This window comes from Opisthocomus hoazin, chromosome 11 (genome assembly GCF_030867145.1).
Source record: "Opisthocomus hoazin isolate bOpiHoa1 chromosome 11, bOpiHoa1.hap1, whole genome shotgun sequence".
In the NCBI taxonomy this organism is placed as follows: domain Eukaryota; kingdom Metazoa; phylum Chordata; class Aves; order Opisthocomiformes; family Opisthocomidae; genus Opisthocomus; species Opisthocomus hoazin.
The window spans coordinates 7,822,090-7,841,754 of NC_134424.1; the positions used below are offsets into that span (position 1 = coordinate 7,822,090).

The following is a 19,665-nucleotide window of genomic DNA, read 5'->3' on the forward strand; positions in this document are numbered from 1 at the left end:
TAAGCCACACGGGTTGGAGCGTGTGGATTTACACCTTGTAACAGTGCTGTGATAAGTCTGAAGAGAAACACCCTCCCTGAGCAGGATAAATACAGATGTGACAATAGCAAAATATGGTTTCTCCTCTACCAGTGTCCTCCCTGCTGAGCTTGGAGTGGCACATGGGATTGGCCTTGAGGTGCTGCTGAAAAAAAGAATATAATACATGTATACACACACACACATGTATCTATGCAAAAAGAACATGGGAATTTCTAATTACTTTCCAATTCTGGTGTTTATCATTCGTGAGGTTTCAGAAATTTAATGTCTATGTACATATTTGTTTAAATATTAACAGAGATTTTAATCTAAGCATATGACTCCAACAGCTTGAGCCTTAGGAAAAATTTTTCGTTTAATGAGCTTCAAAATAAAAATGTAAGAACTGCTGACATGCTTTCAACCATAGAGTAATTTTCACACTAATTCTCAATATCTTTATTATCTTACTGTCTTGGCATTACCGTATGTGTCTTACTACATAGTCAAATTTATATTTTTGTAGTAATTAAATAGCACTTTATTAGCCTATATCTTCTTTATTGCTTCTAAAATCAGTTCTGGTTTGAGATGCTGTGAAAATGACAGAGACTTCAATTATGAGGAATTCTTTAGTATCCTGATCAAAAATGAGTAATTGAAGCCAATACAATTTAACATCTTTAGATCATCTAGAACTGAAATTCTTGTTAATGGCAATAATATACTATGCCTCATTATGTTTTCTGCCAGTGCCAATGGGTTAATAAGGCCCGAGATGATCTCTTGAAAACATCGCTTCCTTAGCATTAGCACTGAACATTAGCATTAGAAATGTGGCATTTTTCACTGCATTTGGTAGTTACCGAACTTGATTTATGGCAGGGCTATATTCCTGCAGTGTAAATTATTCTCTTGCTTAAAGCTTGTATTGCATAGCTAATTTTTTTGCTAGTGCAGGGGATACTCTTGTGATGCAAATCACGATGGTGAGCAGAAAAGTTGGGCAGGGACAAGGTATGGACTTTTTCCTTGATGGTGCTCCTTATGCCTGCATAGGCTTGCCTCTCTTGCTGCAAATTATTCTGGTATGTTTTCTTATTCTTTCTTCAGTCTGGAAAAGATCATGTTCTGTGATTATTTTTTTTTTATTTTTTTTTTAGACAGTATTTGTCCTTTATTCAAAATTCTTCAGCAAAGGATTATAAGAGAGTCAAGGGGATTGCTTTTTCACCACCAACCTCCTGTCGTCTGTCCCTCCAGCAGCACTGATGGCCATTAGTGTTAATTATTTAGTTCCTTGTTTTGCACACAGAAAGCAGCGATCAATGTGCGATGCCAGGTATACGGTTGTATACCCCCTGACTCCAGTACTTTACCCCTCATCTTTCGAAGTGTCTCTTTTCTTTGATACAGCCTTTGGTTTTTATTCAGCAGGGTGTAAGCAGCACTATTTAGAAAGCTTGGAGTTTTGGAGGGTTTTTTTTTTTCTAGGCAGGATCATTTTCTCTGTAAATGTTGGCTTTGTGACACAGTGTGAAACTTTTCTTTTCTTGTGTTTTTATTCATCTCCTGCTAATTATCAGCTGTTGTACATTCTGGGCTGTGGATGACACAAAGGTGAAACCGAATGGGTGACCTTTGCACTCAGGCTCACTGTAGGGTTTTTTTGTTGTTGGATGAGGACAGTCCACAAGGTGTCCAGATTGGAAGTGCTAAGCAGTCATGAGGAGTTAAGACCTTAGACACAGTTTTTCTTTTCTGTCCTGTGCAAAAACACCCCAAAACTCAAAAATGTTGAGCAGCAGCCCCAGATGTTGTAAGCAGTAAATAAGATGATACTCTGGTGGCTAGACTGGCTTTTAGCAATTTCAAGCACCTTTGGTCCTACAAGTGGATTGTGCAAACTGGTACTGAATTGTTCCAACTTCGGTTGAAGTTGCATTGAAATGTATAATCTTTTTTTTTTTTTTTTTATGGTGGAGGGAGAAGTGTTCACACCAGCTGGGCTTCATATAACTGACCTGTTCGGATGGGTTGACTGGATGACTCCTGTGGTGCCTAGAGAAAGATCTTCCTTAAGATTCAAATTCTGGTCATTTTGATCCACTGTCTCTAAAATGTAGGGCTGTGGAACAGGGCATGATGTGTCTGGTGTTTATGTAGGTAATTTTTGAGCATTTATGGCCTTCTGAGCTCTCTCCAGAATCAGGCCCAGGCTATGGTATGGATTTGTAGTCACACAATGCATTCTCTATATGCTCAGTAAAACAGAATTTGCTATGTGTTGTGGTCTTCCTATGTTACTTCGATTGCATAAAGACAAAAGATTTGAGAAGATGTTTCTGTAAAAATTGAGGACCACTGCGTATTAGAAACAGCAACACTTGGGGTCACAGTTTTGTCCCATGGGTTCTTCCATGAACTCCAAAAGTTTTACTGCAGAAGACTGCAAAACTAACACGTGCCAAATAATATGAAATAAACTGGGTTGTGGCCTGCCTTCATGGGCTGCATAACTCACAACATAATACAATGTCACACAACAGAAATACTGCTCCTGATGGGTAATGGCGTTAAGAGTGCTGAAGTCATGGTACAAAACTTGCTTAATGATTTGCATTTTTTCCCCTATGTTACAAAATGTAGTTGAGCAGATGGATGCAGCCAGCTGTACATAGAGCTTTAGGGAGGACTGGGGAGAAAAGAGAGAGGTTTTTGTTAAGATAAATGTAATAATCTCTGTGATAATTAGTTTAATTTAGATCCCTGCATCTGACTCATTTTTGACTAACCTTGTACGAAGCCTTTCTTCCCTTGCTGACGAGTCTTTGAATTTAGTTTGATTACAATCCCTTTTTTTGTGCTTGTGGATTGCTCACTGATCACTGATATTTTTCATTAAGCAGTTGCTTTATTACATTGTTATTTAGAGGGGAGTAATTTGTGTTTTCTAATTAATTTAATTCCAGGCACATTTAGTAAGTAGCTACAATGAGCCCATTCAAGGGGTTTTAGGTCATATTGACATTGTTTACCAGATGTGCTCGTTTGTTTTAAAACACTATTAACTCTGTGATGACAACAGCCCCATTCAGTTGCATGACTCTGCCACCTTCTCTAATCTGCACCTCCAAACCTCCCAAAATTAGAAGGTGCATTTGAAGTGCTAGTGAGAGCTGTCCATAGGCATTAAATCACAGAGGAATTACATTGCGAACAGTGTCGATATAGGCTATTACTATTCCATTATCGGACCTGATGGCAGAGCAGCAGACAAGCCTTTTGGCTTCTCTTAGCCAGGGATGTGAATGCCATTACTCCAACCCCAAAAAAATTGGACAGTGCCCAAGAGATGCAAACTGGGTGTTAAATCCATGCTTGTCCCGTTTACCTCTGAAAAACTTGCAGTGAGGCTTCAGGAGAGAGCGGGCAGCCAGGAGGGTGAGCATACCAAGCAAGACATGGCATGAGCAGTGGCTTGGGCAGTGACGGGACACGTTACTGTAATCAAAAGGTGCATGTTGTAGTTCATAGTTGTCACCATCCCCAAACTCAAAGGCTTGGGCAATGGTTTTTGCCAGAAGCTTTTCAGAAAAGCTTAGCCTTTTTTTTGCTGGTGGTGCTCCCAGGATTTGGGGATTATTCAAGCACTTTGTGTTCATCACTGTCAAATACTATATCCATTCCATCCTCTGAGCATGAAAACTACACGTTATACCTATCATTTGCTCATTTGGCTTGCTGCATCGAGAGCTGGAGTTTTAAAATGAGACTCTAATTAGGTGATTAAATAACATTTTTTACAGGAAAAGGTACAGGCAGGTTATTCCCCTGAGTATAAGCTTGTCCTGTGAAAAACTACCAACATTTGTTAGTGTGTTCTGCAGTCACTCATTTTGGTAAAAAGTCAATTACTGCTTGTTCTGCAGTGAAGTCTGGCACAGAGCAGTGAACACTGCAAGATTCATCGGCCTCTGAAGGACCTGCCAAACAGTGGCCTTGATGTGTTTTCCATTATTTTTCAACCCTTTTCCATCTATATTGGAATGGAGCAGCCAAAATTAATGACAAACTTTGAAGGAAAGGTTCGTTCGGTAGTTCATACTTAGTAAATGTTAACATTCAGTGCTTGTGATGGAATAAACAGATTTCTGTACATTTTGGACCAATAGCCTAGCTGCATCTCAGCTTTATTTTTTACAGTGAACATGTAAGTAGCTGTAATACCTCTTCTGGCTCATGTTGGTCTGTTAAGGGTGCGTGGGTGCATCAGAATCTGTTCTACCTATTGATTTAATAGGAAAGAGCATCTCTCGGAAAGGGAGAGTAAACGTGTGTGCACGCATGTGGAAGGGGAGAGAGAGAGAGGGAGAATCTCTATCTGTGTGTTTATCTCTGTGATAAATGATGCCTGTTAAAAATGTGACTTGCCGTGGATGTTATTAGTGCTTTCTTCTGTAAGTGTATTTTACAAACACAGTCACTGTCAGCAGAAATGAAGCTGCGGTCTTGATTGTTTAGTTCAAACAGTTGTGATGTTTCATAGTCCCTCGATCGATCAGTGCCTGGAGGGGTATCAGCTATTGGCTGGGAATGCTTCAGAGTGACGCGCAGAGCAAAGATATTCCTCAAAAGCTGAAAATATCTGATTTCAAATACTCATTACAGTTTGCATCCGAGTCTGTGAACAGGCAGCAAAGCAAGCTCTGTTTATCATTCTTAATTGTGAATCTTCCCTATTTAGAACTAACATCTCCCAAATTACCTTAAAATGAGCCTTTTCCTAGACAGATTTGTAATTCGCTTGCATCACTTATTTTATTCCCTGTGTAAAAGTTAGATGAGGGCATGGGTTTTAGCACAAACAAAATGCATAAAGTACAAAACATAATGCGGCATAAATGCCACATAAATCACATCCTAAAGACAAAAGCAGATTTCAAACATCTGAATTACTGAGCACTTAACGTGGAGTGTAATCTCCTGGTTTGGTTTATGTTTGTTTTCTGGAGTGCCACACAGAGCAAAATACGGGGAGTTCCCTGTCCTCCAACAGCGGAGGAAAGGGAAGGTGGTTTGCAAAATGCCCAGGAAAGAGCTTTTCCTGCGTTGCAGGTAAATCCCCCGGCCAAGTGTCTCCTGTGCTGCTGGGAATTGAACTACACGCAGAAGCAATCGATAGAAATCCCACTTGAGCTCTCTTGCCCATCACAGGGCAAGTGAGAGGATGCTCCAAAAGACAAAATTGTCCTTGAAAAAACCTTCTCTTGTGCCCTCCGAGTCGCTTCTTCCTTTGCATCGACGGCAACCTGTGCAAGCCTCCCCTTTCCAAGCTCCCTAGCATCCCCCCAAGGGTCAGGACGTTTCCAGTGCTGTTTTCAAGCCACAGCTCTTGGAAATTGTAACTAACAGATAAAATCTCTGGCTTCAAAGACTTCCACCTAGGATAGACAGGAAGGAAAATGCGTGTTTTCTCAGAAACTTGCACGTTTTTAGGGATAAAAGCTTATTCTTCCGCAAGCTTTTGTTTTCCTTTGCCCAGCCTGTGCCTCCCAGCTCCAGCTGACGCGCATTTTCCTTTGAAAAATCCATTTCTAGAGAAACACTTTTTAAAAAATCAACCTGTTCCCCCCGCGCCGCCGCGATTGGTCCGATAAAATCGCCGAGCCGATGGCGTCAAAAGGAAATAGCCTGGGCTTAATTGTAAGCGAAGTCTCCCCTAATCTAGGGGAGCGTTTGAGATTCTGCCCAGGCGCTGGGTTTCGGCGACCGCTGAGGGCTGTGGGTTTCTCTCCCAGCCTCCCGGCTCTGCAGCACAAGTCAGCATAGCTAATGCAGATAGAGCTCTCCCCCCGCTCCCGTCTCTCGCTCGCTCTCCCTCTCCCTCTGCTTTGATTCGATATGAACAGACTGGTAACTCCGATGCGAGAGCGAAAGCTGACATAACTCTGCAGATGGCTACGTTCGGATGATACACCTAGGGATTTTTCTGTAGGGGAAGGTAACGTTTAGATGCTAATGTTGATTTTTCCCTTGTTGCCATTTTTCAGGACTGCCGGTCCCAAAGAAGAGCCCAAAGTCGGTAAGCACTTTTCAGCTACTATTTTTGTCTGTTTGTCTGCTTTGAAGGAGAAAGGCATGAGTTCGGCTCTTTTTCTTTGTGGGTCTCGGTTGTTTGAAGTTGTATTTCTGTTGCAACCATGATTGCCTTGCACGGCTCCTGCTGCATGGGGAGGTGAACAGGGAATGCAGTACGGAAGGGGGACTTGTTTGCAAATAAAGCCTCAGGTTTACAGATCCTCTTCCCTGACAGATCAGCTTCTCTGTCATTTAACTTAGCAAAAAAAAAAAAAGCTATTGTTTCCTTTTGGAAAGATGGGAGGCTCCACCTTCATGCCAGATAGCAATTCCTATCGGGTGCTCATAGGCACCAACCTTTTCCATTAACTCCCTGAGTTTTCTCGAGTACCCTCGGCTGAATTATTAACAGAATGGGAAAGCATGCACCTTGTCGAGAGAGACAGAGCATGAATGGAGCATGATTACGGTTCCTGGGGAATACAGTTAGCTGTCCGAGTGCTTGCTCTGGAGGCATTTTCATCCTGAGCAGGATTGTGTGGCAGGTGTGAGATTCCTTATTAAAAAAAAAAAACAAACAACAGAACAGTGTTTTCTTGTCCCTTCTGATCATATTTCCAGGTAAAGCAGTTATCTGGATGACATTTTAGCTAATAGCGTGGAAGCCGTGATCTAAAGTATCATTAAAGCTCCATGCATGATATTGTGGAAGAAATTAATGTGCTATTCTGTGTGCAACAAAAAGAAATGTTTTATTTTTAAAGGAAGTGGAATGCGTAATGCCTGAAAGTTTCCAGGTATCTGTTGAGAGAGAGGAAAAATGAGAATTCTCTCCCAGCAGCTTTGGGGAAGCAGAGCGAATGAGGTCTTTGCCGTGTTGTAAGACGGCGCAAAACTTCACCGACAGCCCCCGATGGGTGCCAAAAACTGCAGCTGGGCACAGCCCACCCTGCTGCAAGCCTGGGCCAGAGGTTTGTGAAGGGGCTGAGCAGAAGGCTGCCGCTTTCAATACGAGTTCTCTGTTCATCCAAAAAGAAAGCCCTGAAATAATTAATGTGATTCTGATGGCTTAGGGCAGCGCTGATTACAGTCACGTGAGCCCAGGCCTCTACCATTGTCAGCTCTCATTAATGCTGAGAGGCAGAAGTGCGGGGTGTGCTCCCTCGCAGATCACGGGCATGTCAGACCCTGCGCGCTCGCTGCTGTCATACGCGGAGATTATTTCAGCCTTCGGTAAAACAGAAGCGGGTGTGTAAGATACGTATGCGTCTGGCACGTTTCTCTTCGATGCCTGCACTTTTTTGCCTGGTTGGAGCGGGAATCGCTGCACGCGATCCACACCCCGACTCCCATCGTTAAACCAGCCCCGATCCATGAGTCTCGGTCTTTTCAAAGGGTTGAGGCTCCCGCTTTGCCACAGGCACATTCGGCAGCAGGTAAAGTGGGATACTGCTGTGTCAGACACCTCTCTGGTCGGCAGTGATGCGCCGTGAAAATCTGAGCAGCATCTAAATCCACGTCAGGATAATCCTGCCTTGGTGAACAAAGAGGCTGCTTGCAAACAGGTGTAGCCCTGCGACGGCAGGCTTCTCCCCACTATTTGCTTTGAGGAGGCAGTCAGCCCTGGGAAAGCAGTCCCCTTCCCTCGTGTGCCTCCCTCGTGTGCCTCTCCCGAGCCCCTCTCACCTGGCTTTAAGGTCCCTCCAGTATTTTTTACTGTGGCCCTGGGCAGTCCTGTTGCCTCTAAAGCGCAGGACTCACAAAAAGCAGAGCCTGCTGTTCCCCCTGCCTGCACACCGGATCATTTGCATCAGCAATTAGCAGCGATGTTTTACACTGCCGCATTGTGCGGCAGCTTTAATGACCGACGGCTCCTCGGAAAGGCAGAGCAGAGCGCGTTGGAGCCCGCACAGCCGCTCCCTCTTTCCCAGGCATCGGTGACTGCATGAGCTGAGCACAGAAACCTGGAGGAAGGCACCTTGGGGCATACGTATGCAGAGGAGGAGACTCTCCTCGGGGCTGTCGGGGATGGATTTACACCAACACCAGAGCCTGTGTGGCCAACGCGATGGTGAAAAGCACGGAAGTGCTGGTATTGCTTCACACCTTCCTTCCTCAGTGTATTTGCAGGGCTGGTGCTCAGCTGCGGGGTGGAAGGACCCTGTCCCTCATGGCCATGAAGATTCCCCCTTGCTCTTGTCCTGACAGGGGAGAGCCAGACCTGCCCCGTTGGCCGGCTACCTGGCTGGGACGGCGTCTCGCTGTGCCCTGCCCCGGCATTTCCCAGGGATGCTTTGCTGTGCTTGCAGCCGTGGGGTGAACATGGGTGCTGCCAGCTGAGCTGTGCACCCGTGGGCTGTCCCCAGCCCCGCGCGGGGCTGGCTGTGGGGACTGGGCTGGACGTGCTTAGCACGCCCGCTTCTTCTGCTCCCTTTGCCCAACGCAGAGGAACTGTTTTCCAGCATTGCTTGATTCATGAATTAGCTGCAGTTAGAGGGCAGCGTACATCCAGGACAGGAGCAGTTGGCCCAGTCTGAACTTGTGCTCATTCTTTGTTTCTTCTGCTGCATCAGGGAAAACATGAGCTCAGGTCTCCATCCTCTTCTGTATCGCTCAGTGCCATGATGAGCCTTCTCTTGTTACCTCATATCCTTTCCCAGAGCCCGGACGCGCTCCCGACTTACTGCCAAGGGCTGTCTCTTTCTCAAACAAGCCCTATTTTTAGCTATCAGCCCCGATCCCGTATTCCCGACTTCAGGCTGTTGGGTACCTCCCACCTGGGAGGAGGTGTTCTAGCCCCTTGGAGAGGTTTGTTAGTGCTGGGGCTGTGACACCATCTGGGAATATTTTGCTGCCTTGAGCTCCGTTTTCTTGGGCTGTATTTTTCAGCTTGTGTATATCTTCTGATGGGCTTTGCTCTTCTTGGTTTTTAAAGATGGTTTTTCAACCTTGGTGTAAGAGACAAATTAGTAAAAAACAGTTTGCAGCCAGGCGTGGGACTGGGCACTTCCAAGTTTTTTCATCCTCATTTCCACCCACCAAGGATATGCTCACAGCAGCTCTCTGTGCTGCTTGTTTGTTCTCAGTGTCCCATTGATTCTTCTTTAGATCAAAATGGGTAATATTATTATATTGACCATCTGGGGATACACATTTTCAGTATGCAAGATCTGTAGTATAGCAATTTCTTCTGCAGTTATCCTAGTATAACATGGATGAAAACAAACTTTTTTTTTTCTTTTTTTTTCCCTTGTTGCTTGCATCAGAATACTCCACAAGGGGGCAAAGATTCCCATTTCCAGCTCAGTTTGCTGTCGCTGCCAGGACCAGTTTCTCCAAAATGCTCTAGAGCACAAAATCTGCAGCTAGTTCATCAGAAGACAGAGATGACTGCAGGGGGAAGAAAGTGCTAAGCTCTTCCAAAAATCTAATTTTTCTTTTGGTTGTAAATAAATACATTGTCTGCATAGCTGAATTTTGGCCAAAAATGCAATTCCTATGCACAGCCTGTCCCTGACAAGAGACTTGCTGCGTATTTCAGGTGGATAGGCAGCACTCGGGACTCTGCTGATGTCCTTTTTTTGTCAGGAGGAGAAGTAGGTTGCGTAACAGGAGTGTTTGTACAACACATCCCTCTTCATTTAGAGATGATTTTTGTCCCCTCACCTTGAAATGCAGTGGGAGGGAAGCACAGCAACTCTTCCATCTCGCAGTTTAATGCCTGGAGAATCCCGTGCCAAAAAGCTTCGGTGTCCGTTCGTGCCGCAGGACGTGCTCCCTGCCGCCGTCGCCTCTTCTGCTGCGGGTTTCTCTCTGCCTGACACAGACATACACAACTGCTGCTAATAATTAGCGTCCCATCTCTGCCTCCAGCCACCTCTCAGCCGTGTCATGGGCCTCGGTTATTTTAGCAGTCGCTGTACAAAGTGACATTTAATTACTCTTTCGTTTAGCACGAATGACAAACTGGTCTCTGCTGTGTGGGTATCTGTAGCATTTTCCAGGCACTTGGAGACTTCTGTAAGCAGTTTTCCTCCTGTGTCCTTTTGAAGCACAACAGCTCCAAGCTCCCTGGCTCACACCGCCTTTGCTGTTTTCTTCCCTCCTCATAATCAGAGGAGAATGTAGTGCTCAGTGTGGGCTCACTCAGCCTCTCTGCTGAGGGAGAAGCTGCCTTTCAGGTCAGCAAATGCAGTGCCTGTGGCTGAAAATGGGATTGCACAGTGTGGGAAAGAAATCCTGGAAGGCTGATGTATGCCCAAACCCTGGCCGCTGCTGCCTGCTCTTCTGCAGCAATTGCCCCCACAGCTGCACTCGGGAATCGGAGCCACGCTGACACTCCTGTTAACCTCAGCTAATGGGGAAAGGGCAGCTAGAAAAGACTTTCTTCCCAATAGTATGTTTTATTCGTCTTGTGTTTTGCAGGATGAGCACTGTGAAGTTTCTGCAAGTGCATAGGGAAGCTGGCACAGGCCATGTGTCTCAAACCTGGGGCTTGGGTAGGGCATGAGAAGCTTCAGCCTCCCATGTATTTATTTTGTCATGGCTGTAATGCAGTACCAAGGTGATTGTTTTTTCCCATCACCTGTATTGAAGTGTGCTGTCTGCCTAAAGAGACTCAAGGTAGTCATCATAGTCTTGATTACTAGCCACTTTTGGTCAAGAGTCTTTCTGGCAAGTTACTTATGCTTATCCACAGCTCTGGAGAAGACCCATAGACTCTGGAGGGTCGGGGTGACTCTTTCTGGCTTGGGTAGTTCAGTGCCCCGTGCTATTGTAGCTACTGTCAGAAGTCAACAAGATCCAGCTGATCTGCTTTACTTTGCACTGAAAGATGTGATCAGTGTCTCAGAGTGAGGTCTGAACCAGCCACTCTACAGAGGTCTGTCACCGAACGGCCCCGTGCCCGTCTGGCCCTGGTTTAGATGCTTTCCTGGCCCTGTGTGAGCTGAGTGAGCTGGACAGTCAGATCCAGACCCGGGACGATTGGCCCCAAAGCTAGAAACAAGGCAGGAGGTAGAGAAGCCATCCTTTTATTAGCAGATGATCAGCTCATTCTCTCTTGGCAAAGGTCCGTCTTTGCACCGAGGCACAAACTTCGTCCTCTGGGCAGTCCCTGTTGCAGGAGTGCCATGGAGAGCAGAGCGGTCGGACCCCTGCGAGTCCTGCTGCTGCTGATGTGCTGAAGCTGCCACAGCACCTGTGAAAGTTTGACCTCAAACCTATTTGGCCTCCTCTGGTGATGTGAAAGTCAATTAATATTGACTTGAATTAATTTAATTACACATATTCATGTTTTCGATGATTGTGTTCCCCTTTCTCTACCCCTATCTTCAACTCCGAAGCAGAGATTTTTAAAGGCTTTTTAAAGGAGCTATTGTTTGGAATAATAACTGTCCCTCTGAAGAAGTATTCTGCTATTTCTTGCAAAATGTCTGTGTGTTTGCAATTGCAACTCTACTTCAATTAGAGGAGGTTTTGCCTGAGATATGCTGACACTTCCTTTTGCAACCCAAATACAGAACAGAATTCATAGTTTGTTCAATGTTTAGACCTTCCATATCATAAAGTGAGTACTTTTTAAAGTTCAAACTTTGTTTCTTTTTAAATCAGAAAGTTTTCAGAGAGTTCTCAACATTTCCCCAAGGGCTGAATAAAGCTTCACATTTTAGTCTCCGTACTCCAACTTCTGTAAACCAGCTATTTCCAGTGAGATTGGCCTGAAGTTTCACAGGATGCTTGTAGTTATTTTAGTAGTTTGGCCAAACAAACAAAACAATCCAGATGGCTGGACTGAGAGCTGCAAAGTGGTTTTTATTTTTTTTTTACTTTTAAGTTACAAAGGAGTGATTATGCACAGCATAGATGTTTTAAAACTGCTTCATTTAAAAACTGAAGGGCTGCATGTGAATTAGCTTCTTTTACCACTTAAAGAGCTAAAAATGTTTGAAATTGTATTTGAAAGTCTGCAGATGAGTAATCACAGCAGGTACGCTTTGTTCAAAATTGCTTTAAAGGACAGAGGCAATTTCACATTCTAGTTGATCGAGGTATCATTTAAAAATATGCTTGTAGTGGATCAACAACTCAAATGTAAGACTGCGAGGTTAAAGTCATTTGGGCTGTTGGAACTGTTTTTTTTTTTAGTGAAAACCTAAAAATATATGCTACTTAAAAAAAAAAAAAAACCCAAAATATTATTGTTGAGACTCAAAAAGAGGGTGCTTTCGTACGGTGACTTCCTCCTCTGTAATGAGTTTGGCCCTGCTGTGATGGAGCACTGGCTGCCTGGAGCTTGGCGTTCAGAGTAAAGGAGGGGGGCCCAGACCTGTGTGCGCTGCAGCCCCCTGTGCTGATCTGCTCTGGGTTTGCCGCTGGCTGTTCTCCCTACCCCTGCTCGGTTTTCTGCGGGGACAGCCCTGAGAGCAGAGACTCCTGTTGCAGTGTTTTTGGGTACCCCCTGCCAGCAGAAGGCTTTAAATTTTTGTCTGAGGTTTCTTGGTACGAGCGGCTGACCCCTTTTAGCCAGGAAATTGGGGATGTTGTAAAAACAACTTGTAGGACGCTGTTTTTCCGGCCGCCCTCTGCGTCACAGCAGCCCCGGGAAGGTGCCAGTTCCCTGTGCTGGAGCAGGTGAGAGATTGGACTCAACCCTGATGCCAACCCAAAGTCATCTCAAAAGAGCATTAAAAAGCATTTGCTGTACAGTTTGGGGAGCTCTTGTTGAGGGAGGGTTTTGCTGCATATTGAGTAGTACAAATCCTGGCAATGCAAATGTGACTCGTGCTTCGTTTGAGCGCACCGTTGTGAATTTGAGTTAAGAATTATGTACCCTGCTTAGCTAAATATTGAGCAGACAGAGCTCTTGACATACTGCTTTTGAATAAGCCTTGAATTTAGGCAGACGTATTTTTTCCTGTTTTAATACGCTCGATTAAAACAGGGAAATCAAGCTGCAAATAGACGTTTTCACATTTTTTGTGATGGTCTGCTGTAATCCTGTGGATGCTCTGGGAAGCAGAGATGTGGAACTGGTACTCTCCTGGCCACAGATTTGTGATGAGGGGGTTGCAAGGACTGCAGAGGAAAAGTGATCTTTCGTAGTAAGCGCTGCGCTTGCACCTGTTTCAGAGGGACTGTTTCAGTTTTCACAGTGCAATTTGGTAGTTTTTCCTTCTTCTTGCAGGCTCAAGTTAGATTCTAATGTTATCTGGGTAGAAGGTTGTTGAGTTTTTCTGCCTTAATGTAGGAAAAAAATAAGCGCATTGAAACTAGTAACCTATAATGAGATTTAGATTTGTTTTATGTGTGAGATGGAGAACTGCATATTTTTTTGTGATAAGTGACTTTGTTTTGCATATCTCTTTCTGTCAGTCTGCCTATCAAAATCTATCATTGGGGAATTTAACTGTACCCAGCATTAACTGGTGGCAGCAAAACTGTGATTTATATATTTACTTATGTGCATGCAGAAACCCTGATCAAAGAAGAGAGAAAAATTGATGGAAAACACCCACTCAAAGACCAATAACCGTCTGTTCTCTCTCTTTCCACTCGCTTTCTTCCTTACAGCAACCACTTGAAAGGAAAGACAGCCAAAACAGTTCTCAGCATAGCGTCTCCAGCCACCGCAGTGGGCACACCGCTTCCCCCGTTCACAGCACGCAGGTGCTGCCGGACTACACTGCCGCGGAGGCGCCGGCTGCGGATCAACCGGACAGTTCTGGGCAGAAAAAGCCAGATCCATTCAAAATCTGGGCCCAGTCCAGGAGCATGTATGAAAGCCGACGTGAGTATGAAGCAGGTGTGGTTGCTAAGGCTACGGCTCTGGCAGCTGCTCTCTGTATATTTTCTTCGCGAAGAACTGATTCTTTTAAATTTATGTTGAAAATATAAAGCTTCAGTTTGTTAATTTGCTATCTGATATCTACTTGATAGAGGTGCAGTTTTGACTCTGGTGAGGAATGGATTTGGGTCATCTCTGGGAACAGGCACTTAGACCAAAGCGTAATACAAAATAAGATCACTTTAAAATTAGGACCATCTTTTTCCCTCTTTTTTTTAAATTTTCCTTTTAAATTAGGCTGGAGAAGAATTTCCAAGTTTGTTAACCAGATCCTAAACTCTTTTTTGGGGTTAAGACATGTTGTCTGATATGCACAGGAATTTCAGTGAGGGGGGAAAGTATTTGGTCTGCTGAAATTCATATCAGATGCTTTCCAGTCTCACTCTGGGGAGGAGAAAATCCAGCTGAGAGATTTTACTTTGACCAGAGTGGACAATTTAACAATACAGATATCAAATGCATATTGTAAGTGGCTTTTATGGCAATTAATAATCTGCACACTTGGCTAGTAGTTCAGCAGGGCTTTGACTCTGCTCCAAGACTATAAATACAGTTTCAATCAGTTTCTTCTCTGCAAACAAAATCAACGTGCAGGCTTTGCTTTAATTGCACTGCTGAAGATGATCAAATCTGTAAAAAGCTTCTTAAAGAAAGAGTTAAGAGTATTAGGTTCATTTTCAAAAGCAATAGTTACTTTAGTTACAGAAATGGGAACTTCAAGGTCTTGATGCTGTGGAAGAGCATCACCTGGAGTTTGATTTTATTGTGCTAAGTGGAAATTAGTAAAACCGATATGAAATTAACATTACTCCAGAATGAAAAATGGTAGGACTGTGTTTTTCTGACCAAATGAATCACTTCAAAATCTTATGTCCTGGAAAAATTAAATCATGAGTCACAATTTCTTGGCTGAAGATGCATCTCTTCAGATTGAATGTCTCAGCAATGCAGTTTGTAGGTGTCTCAGCTTCTGTGCGCCCCTTCCCTTCCCTTCCCTTCCCTTCCCTTCCCTTCCCTTCCCTTCCCTTCCCTTCCCTTCCCTTCCCTTCCCTTCCCTTCCCTTCCCTTCCCTTCCCTTCCCTTCCCTTCCCTTCCCTTCCCTTCCCTTCCCTTCCCTTCCCTTCCCTTCCCTTCCCTTCCCTTCCCTTCCCTTCCCTTCCCTTCCCTTCCCTTCCCTTCCCAGGGGCCAGGCATGCCCACCTTGCAGGCTCATGGGCCAGGTCGTGCTGATCTACGGAGAAATGCAGTGACAGAACTTGCACGTGCATCTGGTTGAAGTAGGGAAAAGGGGCAAGAGCTGAGGGACGGTGACTCTTGAGCCCTGCAGAGCTGCGGGCAGAGCTCCTCCTTCTCCTGCCCGGGTGGACTGAGCTGAGGCCATCCCGTGGCACCGGCATTCCCCCTGCTCAGCTCACGTGGTTCCCACAGGCACTGTGCTGGCATTGCCCCTGACCCCCTGCAGCTACTTAGCTAATTTCTAATTTACTGTTTAACTCATACTAATTAGTCATTGGTATCAGCTTAGCAGCCTGAACTCCTGCCTGTCTTTCCCAATAAAACCCGAGGCTGAGCCAGAAAATCCTGGAATGCAAAGGCAGGCAGTCGCTCTTCTGCATCCACCTCCAGCACCATGTGCTAAATCTTCCTTTCCTCGATGTCTGCAGGTATCTTGTAGAGATTTGATCCTTGTCTGTGATTAAGCCCTTCCAGAGGCCTTTTCACTGTCTCTTGACCTGCTGGTTTCCCACAACCCATCTCTCTCTGTGCCATAATCCTCTCTGCTTTGGCCTTTTGCTATACTGGGTTCTGCTGTGCCCCTTCAGCTTCCCTGTCTCACCTTTCTGCGGTCCAGCATCTCTGTAGTGGGGTTGATGCTCTTCTGTTGCTTCAGTCCTTGTCTCCTACCTCTTCTACCAGATGAAACCGACCTGTTTGAACATCAGTACTGTTCTACCACCTTTTCATCCCATTGCCATTTCCTTCCCAGGAGGGTGTTTTCTGAGTTTTCTTGGTTTCACAGATAGAGGGTTTTTGGAGGATGGCAGAAGTGTGATATGGTCGCGTCTCCTTATAAGCATATGCCACTAGAAGTGTCCAAGAGCTTATGAATTTCTGAACCGAAGCTGGAGTGAAACACCTTCCCTGGGGATTAACCTGCACTTTTGTCTAGTGACATGGCTTTGCTGCATCTAGTGAAAGGTGAAGAGAACCAGGAAAGATATAGCCTATGTGGAAACAGGCAGTTGGACGTGCTTTGTCTCCTGTCGTGGTCTGTTCCCAAAGCATGACAGAAGGTTCTGTTTAAAGGTCAATGGTCAGCTCCTTCTCCTTCCTTCACCTTTTCTCCCTCTCACCAGTCTCATAAATGGAGACTGTGTCTCACAGCTGAAACCCGGCTCCTCTTCTGCCCTGGGAGCTTCGGATGAGCCACCATGTTTCTCTCCCTGTCTGCATGCAAAGTGGGCAGTTGGTGGCTGCTCCATTATGAGTCCCTTCGAGACTCGCTTCCCTGTGTTGCCCAAGCACTGGCTGCGTGGCTCTTGGGCCGCTCACAGGAAGCCCTGCTGACAGGGAGCACCACAGACCGCGGGACGGGAGAAATTGCTCCCTGGGCCTCCGGTTTCACTGTCTGTCTGCTCCACATGTACTGTTCATCATGGTTTTGCCCAGCTGCAGTTCAGTTTAACTCCAGTGTCCTCTTTGGGTGGCAGTGATACAGCCATGTCATTACTTTCTTCTTTACTTGAGCACCCATTCCTTTTGGCTTTGGGACTGAGGTTTGCATCTCCTCTCCCATGACATCCATAGCTTTGGGTGCTAGGTGTGACTCTCTCTGCATTCTTCTGATGGAGGTGTGAGCAGAACTAAATGAAAGTCTAATGTACAGCAGGAGAATACCACCCTAGTGCCAGTGCTGAGATTGGCTGATGCATCCAGTAGCTGGGGCTTTTGGTGGGTCCTAGAAGCCCCCACTGCCCGAGGAGCCCCAGCCCAGCTCTTCCTGCTGCCCAGTCCAGGGCTTGCTCTCTGTTGATTCACGGCCTTTAATTTTAGTAAACCTGAAAAAGATTAGCAAATGTTCTTTTGAGAGGCAGGGTTTTGAATCCCCAACAAGTGGACTGAAAAACAGCAACAACGCTTTTTGTTGAAGGATATGATGAAGTTAAAAAAGAGAGAATTTTAGAGCATTAAATCATCTTCAGTGTTTCCTTTCATCCCGTTTGTGAAATTGTTGAGTATAAAGAGAACATAGTGCAATTTTTCAAGTGCAGTTGACACAAAAAGATGAATTCATTAGCCCCAGCCCAGACACATTTTTTTTCAATCTAAAAATAATAATATAAAGAGGTTTTATTTGATACATGAATACATCATCTCCAGCATGTTTCTAAGAAGTACTGAATCTATAATGACCACCTACTGTCTTTTTCATTGGGAGTGCCTCCCACTGTTATTAACATTAATAATAATAATGTAGACATGGAAAGCAGACAGGCAACATTTTAATTTTTCAAAATTGGCAAAATGTGTTCTTCCTTTCTTGGAGTATTCTTTGGATCATCAAAAAAAAGACTATTTGACTTAGATGACGTGTCTCACTGAAGCCATTAGTAGAGCAGAATTTGGTTCAAAAGCGCCAGATAACCCATAATTTTGTAGAAGTATGTATTTTTTGTTTTACCCAATGCATCTTAATATCAGGAAGTACTCAGATTGTGCGGAGGAGAGCCACAGACATTGCCTGTTTAGGGGAAGAAAAAAAAAGATGAAAACTTTAGCTTGAATTAATAATGCAAAGCTAAGCAATGGCTCCATAACTGTGTCTGGCTGAGTAGCCACAGATAAGAACTGCAACTTTATTCAACAAATACAGGCTCAAGTTCCTTCAGCTGCAGCTCCCCTGGGTGAGGAGATCAGGCCTGTAAGGTGCTGAGTCCTTGGGCTCCAGTCCAAGGAAGCTCATTTTCAAGCTGTAAACCCAAATGAACTTGGATGCTTGAAGGCCAAGGCTGAGCTCAAATGCTCTGCTGCAGTCTGGCCCAGAGACGCAATTCTTTGCTGAATGAAGACTTTTGAGAATAGCCGGCTTTGCATGAAGTGAATCTGAAAACAGATCATTTGGTGGCGATAAAAAGTGCACTCTTTGCTGGTGCTGTTTTAGCTGCCTGAGGTCCCCTTTATGGGTAACTCATTGCTGCTAGTGGGAGTTGTGTACATGAATCAGAGAGAAGGACAAACCTTTAAGGTTTAAAAACTGAAGCGGTTCCAAGATCCAGGAATGACATACGTGAAGAGCACTCGGTGAGAGAAACAGTAACTGAATAGTTTATCAGAGAACCGCAATTCTGAAATCTTGCACTGTTTTCTTGAAAATATATTTTTATAATATGCTTTTTTATTTTTCAATGTATTAATAAACTTCCTTAAAGATTAATGCAATCTGTTGTCAAATTTTTCTCATGTGGCCTGATAGCTTTGCAAAATACCATATCCTACATATGGCCATCTGTCAAAACAGAAGTGACAAAACGAATTAATCTGAATTGCAGATGTGTTAATGAATCCCTTTGAAGGGCTTAAGCATTTAATTAAAAGTAAAGAAGAGTAAAGAGTAAGATACACAATTTTTAAAGCTTTTAAAATATTCTAAGTTGTCATTAATATTTGAATTTTATTTTCAGGCACATAATTTATTTGGTAGGGTTTGCTCCCCCCAAATCTAATTAAAATAATACAAACAAGTCTCGACCCCAGTGTGTATCATTCACTCACCAGCAGTTACATAGAATTAAAAATATTTGCACAATGATACCAAACAGTAGATACTTTCTCCCTAAAATAGAAAAGAAAAATATTCTCAGGAAGTCACAGCCGCCGCCTGAGCAGACTGGCTTTAAAGAAGAGAGTTAGTAGAAGCCCCTTGGTAGGGTTATGTCCTTTTATTGTGCTAACAGGAGACAAACAGTTACTGTCATACACTTGGGCACACAGATGTGTCCATGCCCTCAGAGGATGCCTTGCTAAAAAGGACCGTAGTCCTTGCAGCACGCTGCGTGAGCGGCAGAGGCTGCAGAGCTGCTGACGGAGCTGACTTTTCTGTTTCCCTGCTGTGGACAGACTTCACTGACGTTCGTCTGGCACCAGCCTGGTCCATGGCTCAGTTGAAGCATCACGCCTTCCCCGGACCTTGGTGGCAGAACTTGGTCATCTTGTCAAGAACATGCTGAAGCCATCTTTTGAAAGCTCTCCATGCCACCAGAAGGGTTGATTAAAAGGAAAAGTCAGAAAAACTATAATTCTTCTGCAGTGGGATAGTTTAGAAAACAAGGCTTTCCTGCAAATATGGAATCTCATGAGATTTATGGCTAAATCTCAGGACTTTTCAACCTTGAACTCTCCATCAGCTTCAGTGAGACTATTCACTCTTAATGTCAGACTTGTCCTTATACACTTTACTGAATCTGGGCCTTAAAACTTTTTTACTTTGCCAAGCTATGAGTCATTGAAAGTGCTGCTGCCTCAAATGAGCTAGTGACTAAAGCAAATGCATACTGATTATTTTGAATCCATCTTCTGCTGAAACTGATATCACTCTGGGCAGAATTATTTTTTTTTATATAACATGTAAGATAATTGTTGAAGTTTGTTTGATTAAAATGACCTCTAATTAAGCACTGTGTTCATTGTTCATCACCATGTATTTAGAATTTCTTTTG

At 44.3% G+C, this 19,665-nt stretch overlaps 1 protein-coding gene across 22 annotated transcripts in view; it reads left to right on the forward strand.

The window, feature by feature from the left end:
- Positions 1-19,665, forward strand: part of MAGI1 (membrane associated guanylate kinase, WW and PDZ domain containing 1) — a 357,879-nt gene that overhangs the window by 312,103 nt on the left and 26,111 nt on the right. For all 22 annotated transcript variants that reach the window (XM_075433225.1, XM_075433229.1, XM_075433230.1 and 19 more), the window contains 2 exons: positions 6,075-6,106; positions 13,675-13,891. In XM_075433225.1, coding sequence (XP_075289340.1) covers positions 6,075-6,106; positions 13,675-13,891 — 249 coding nt within the window. The remainder of the gene's footprint in view (positions 1-6,074; positions 6,107-13,674; positions 13,892-19,665) is intronic.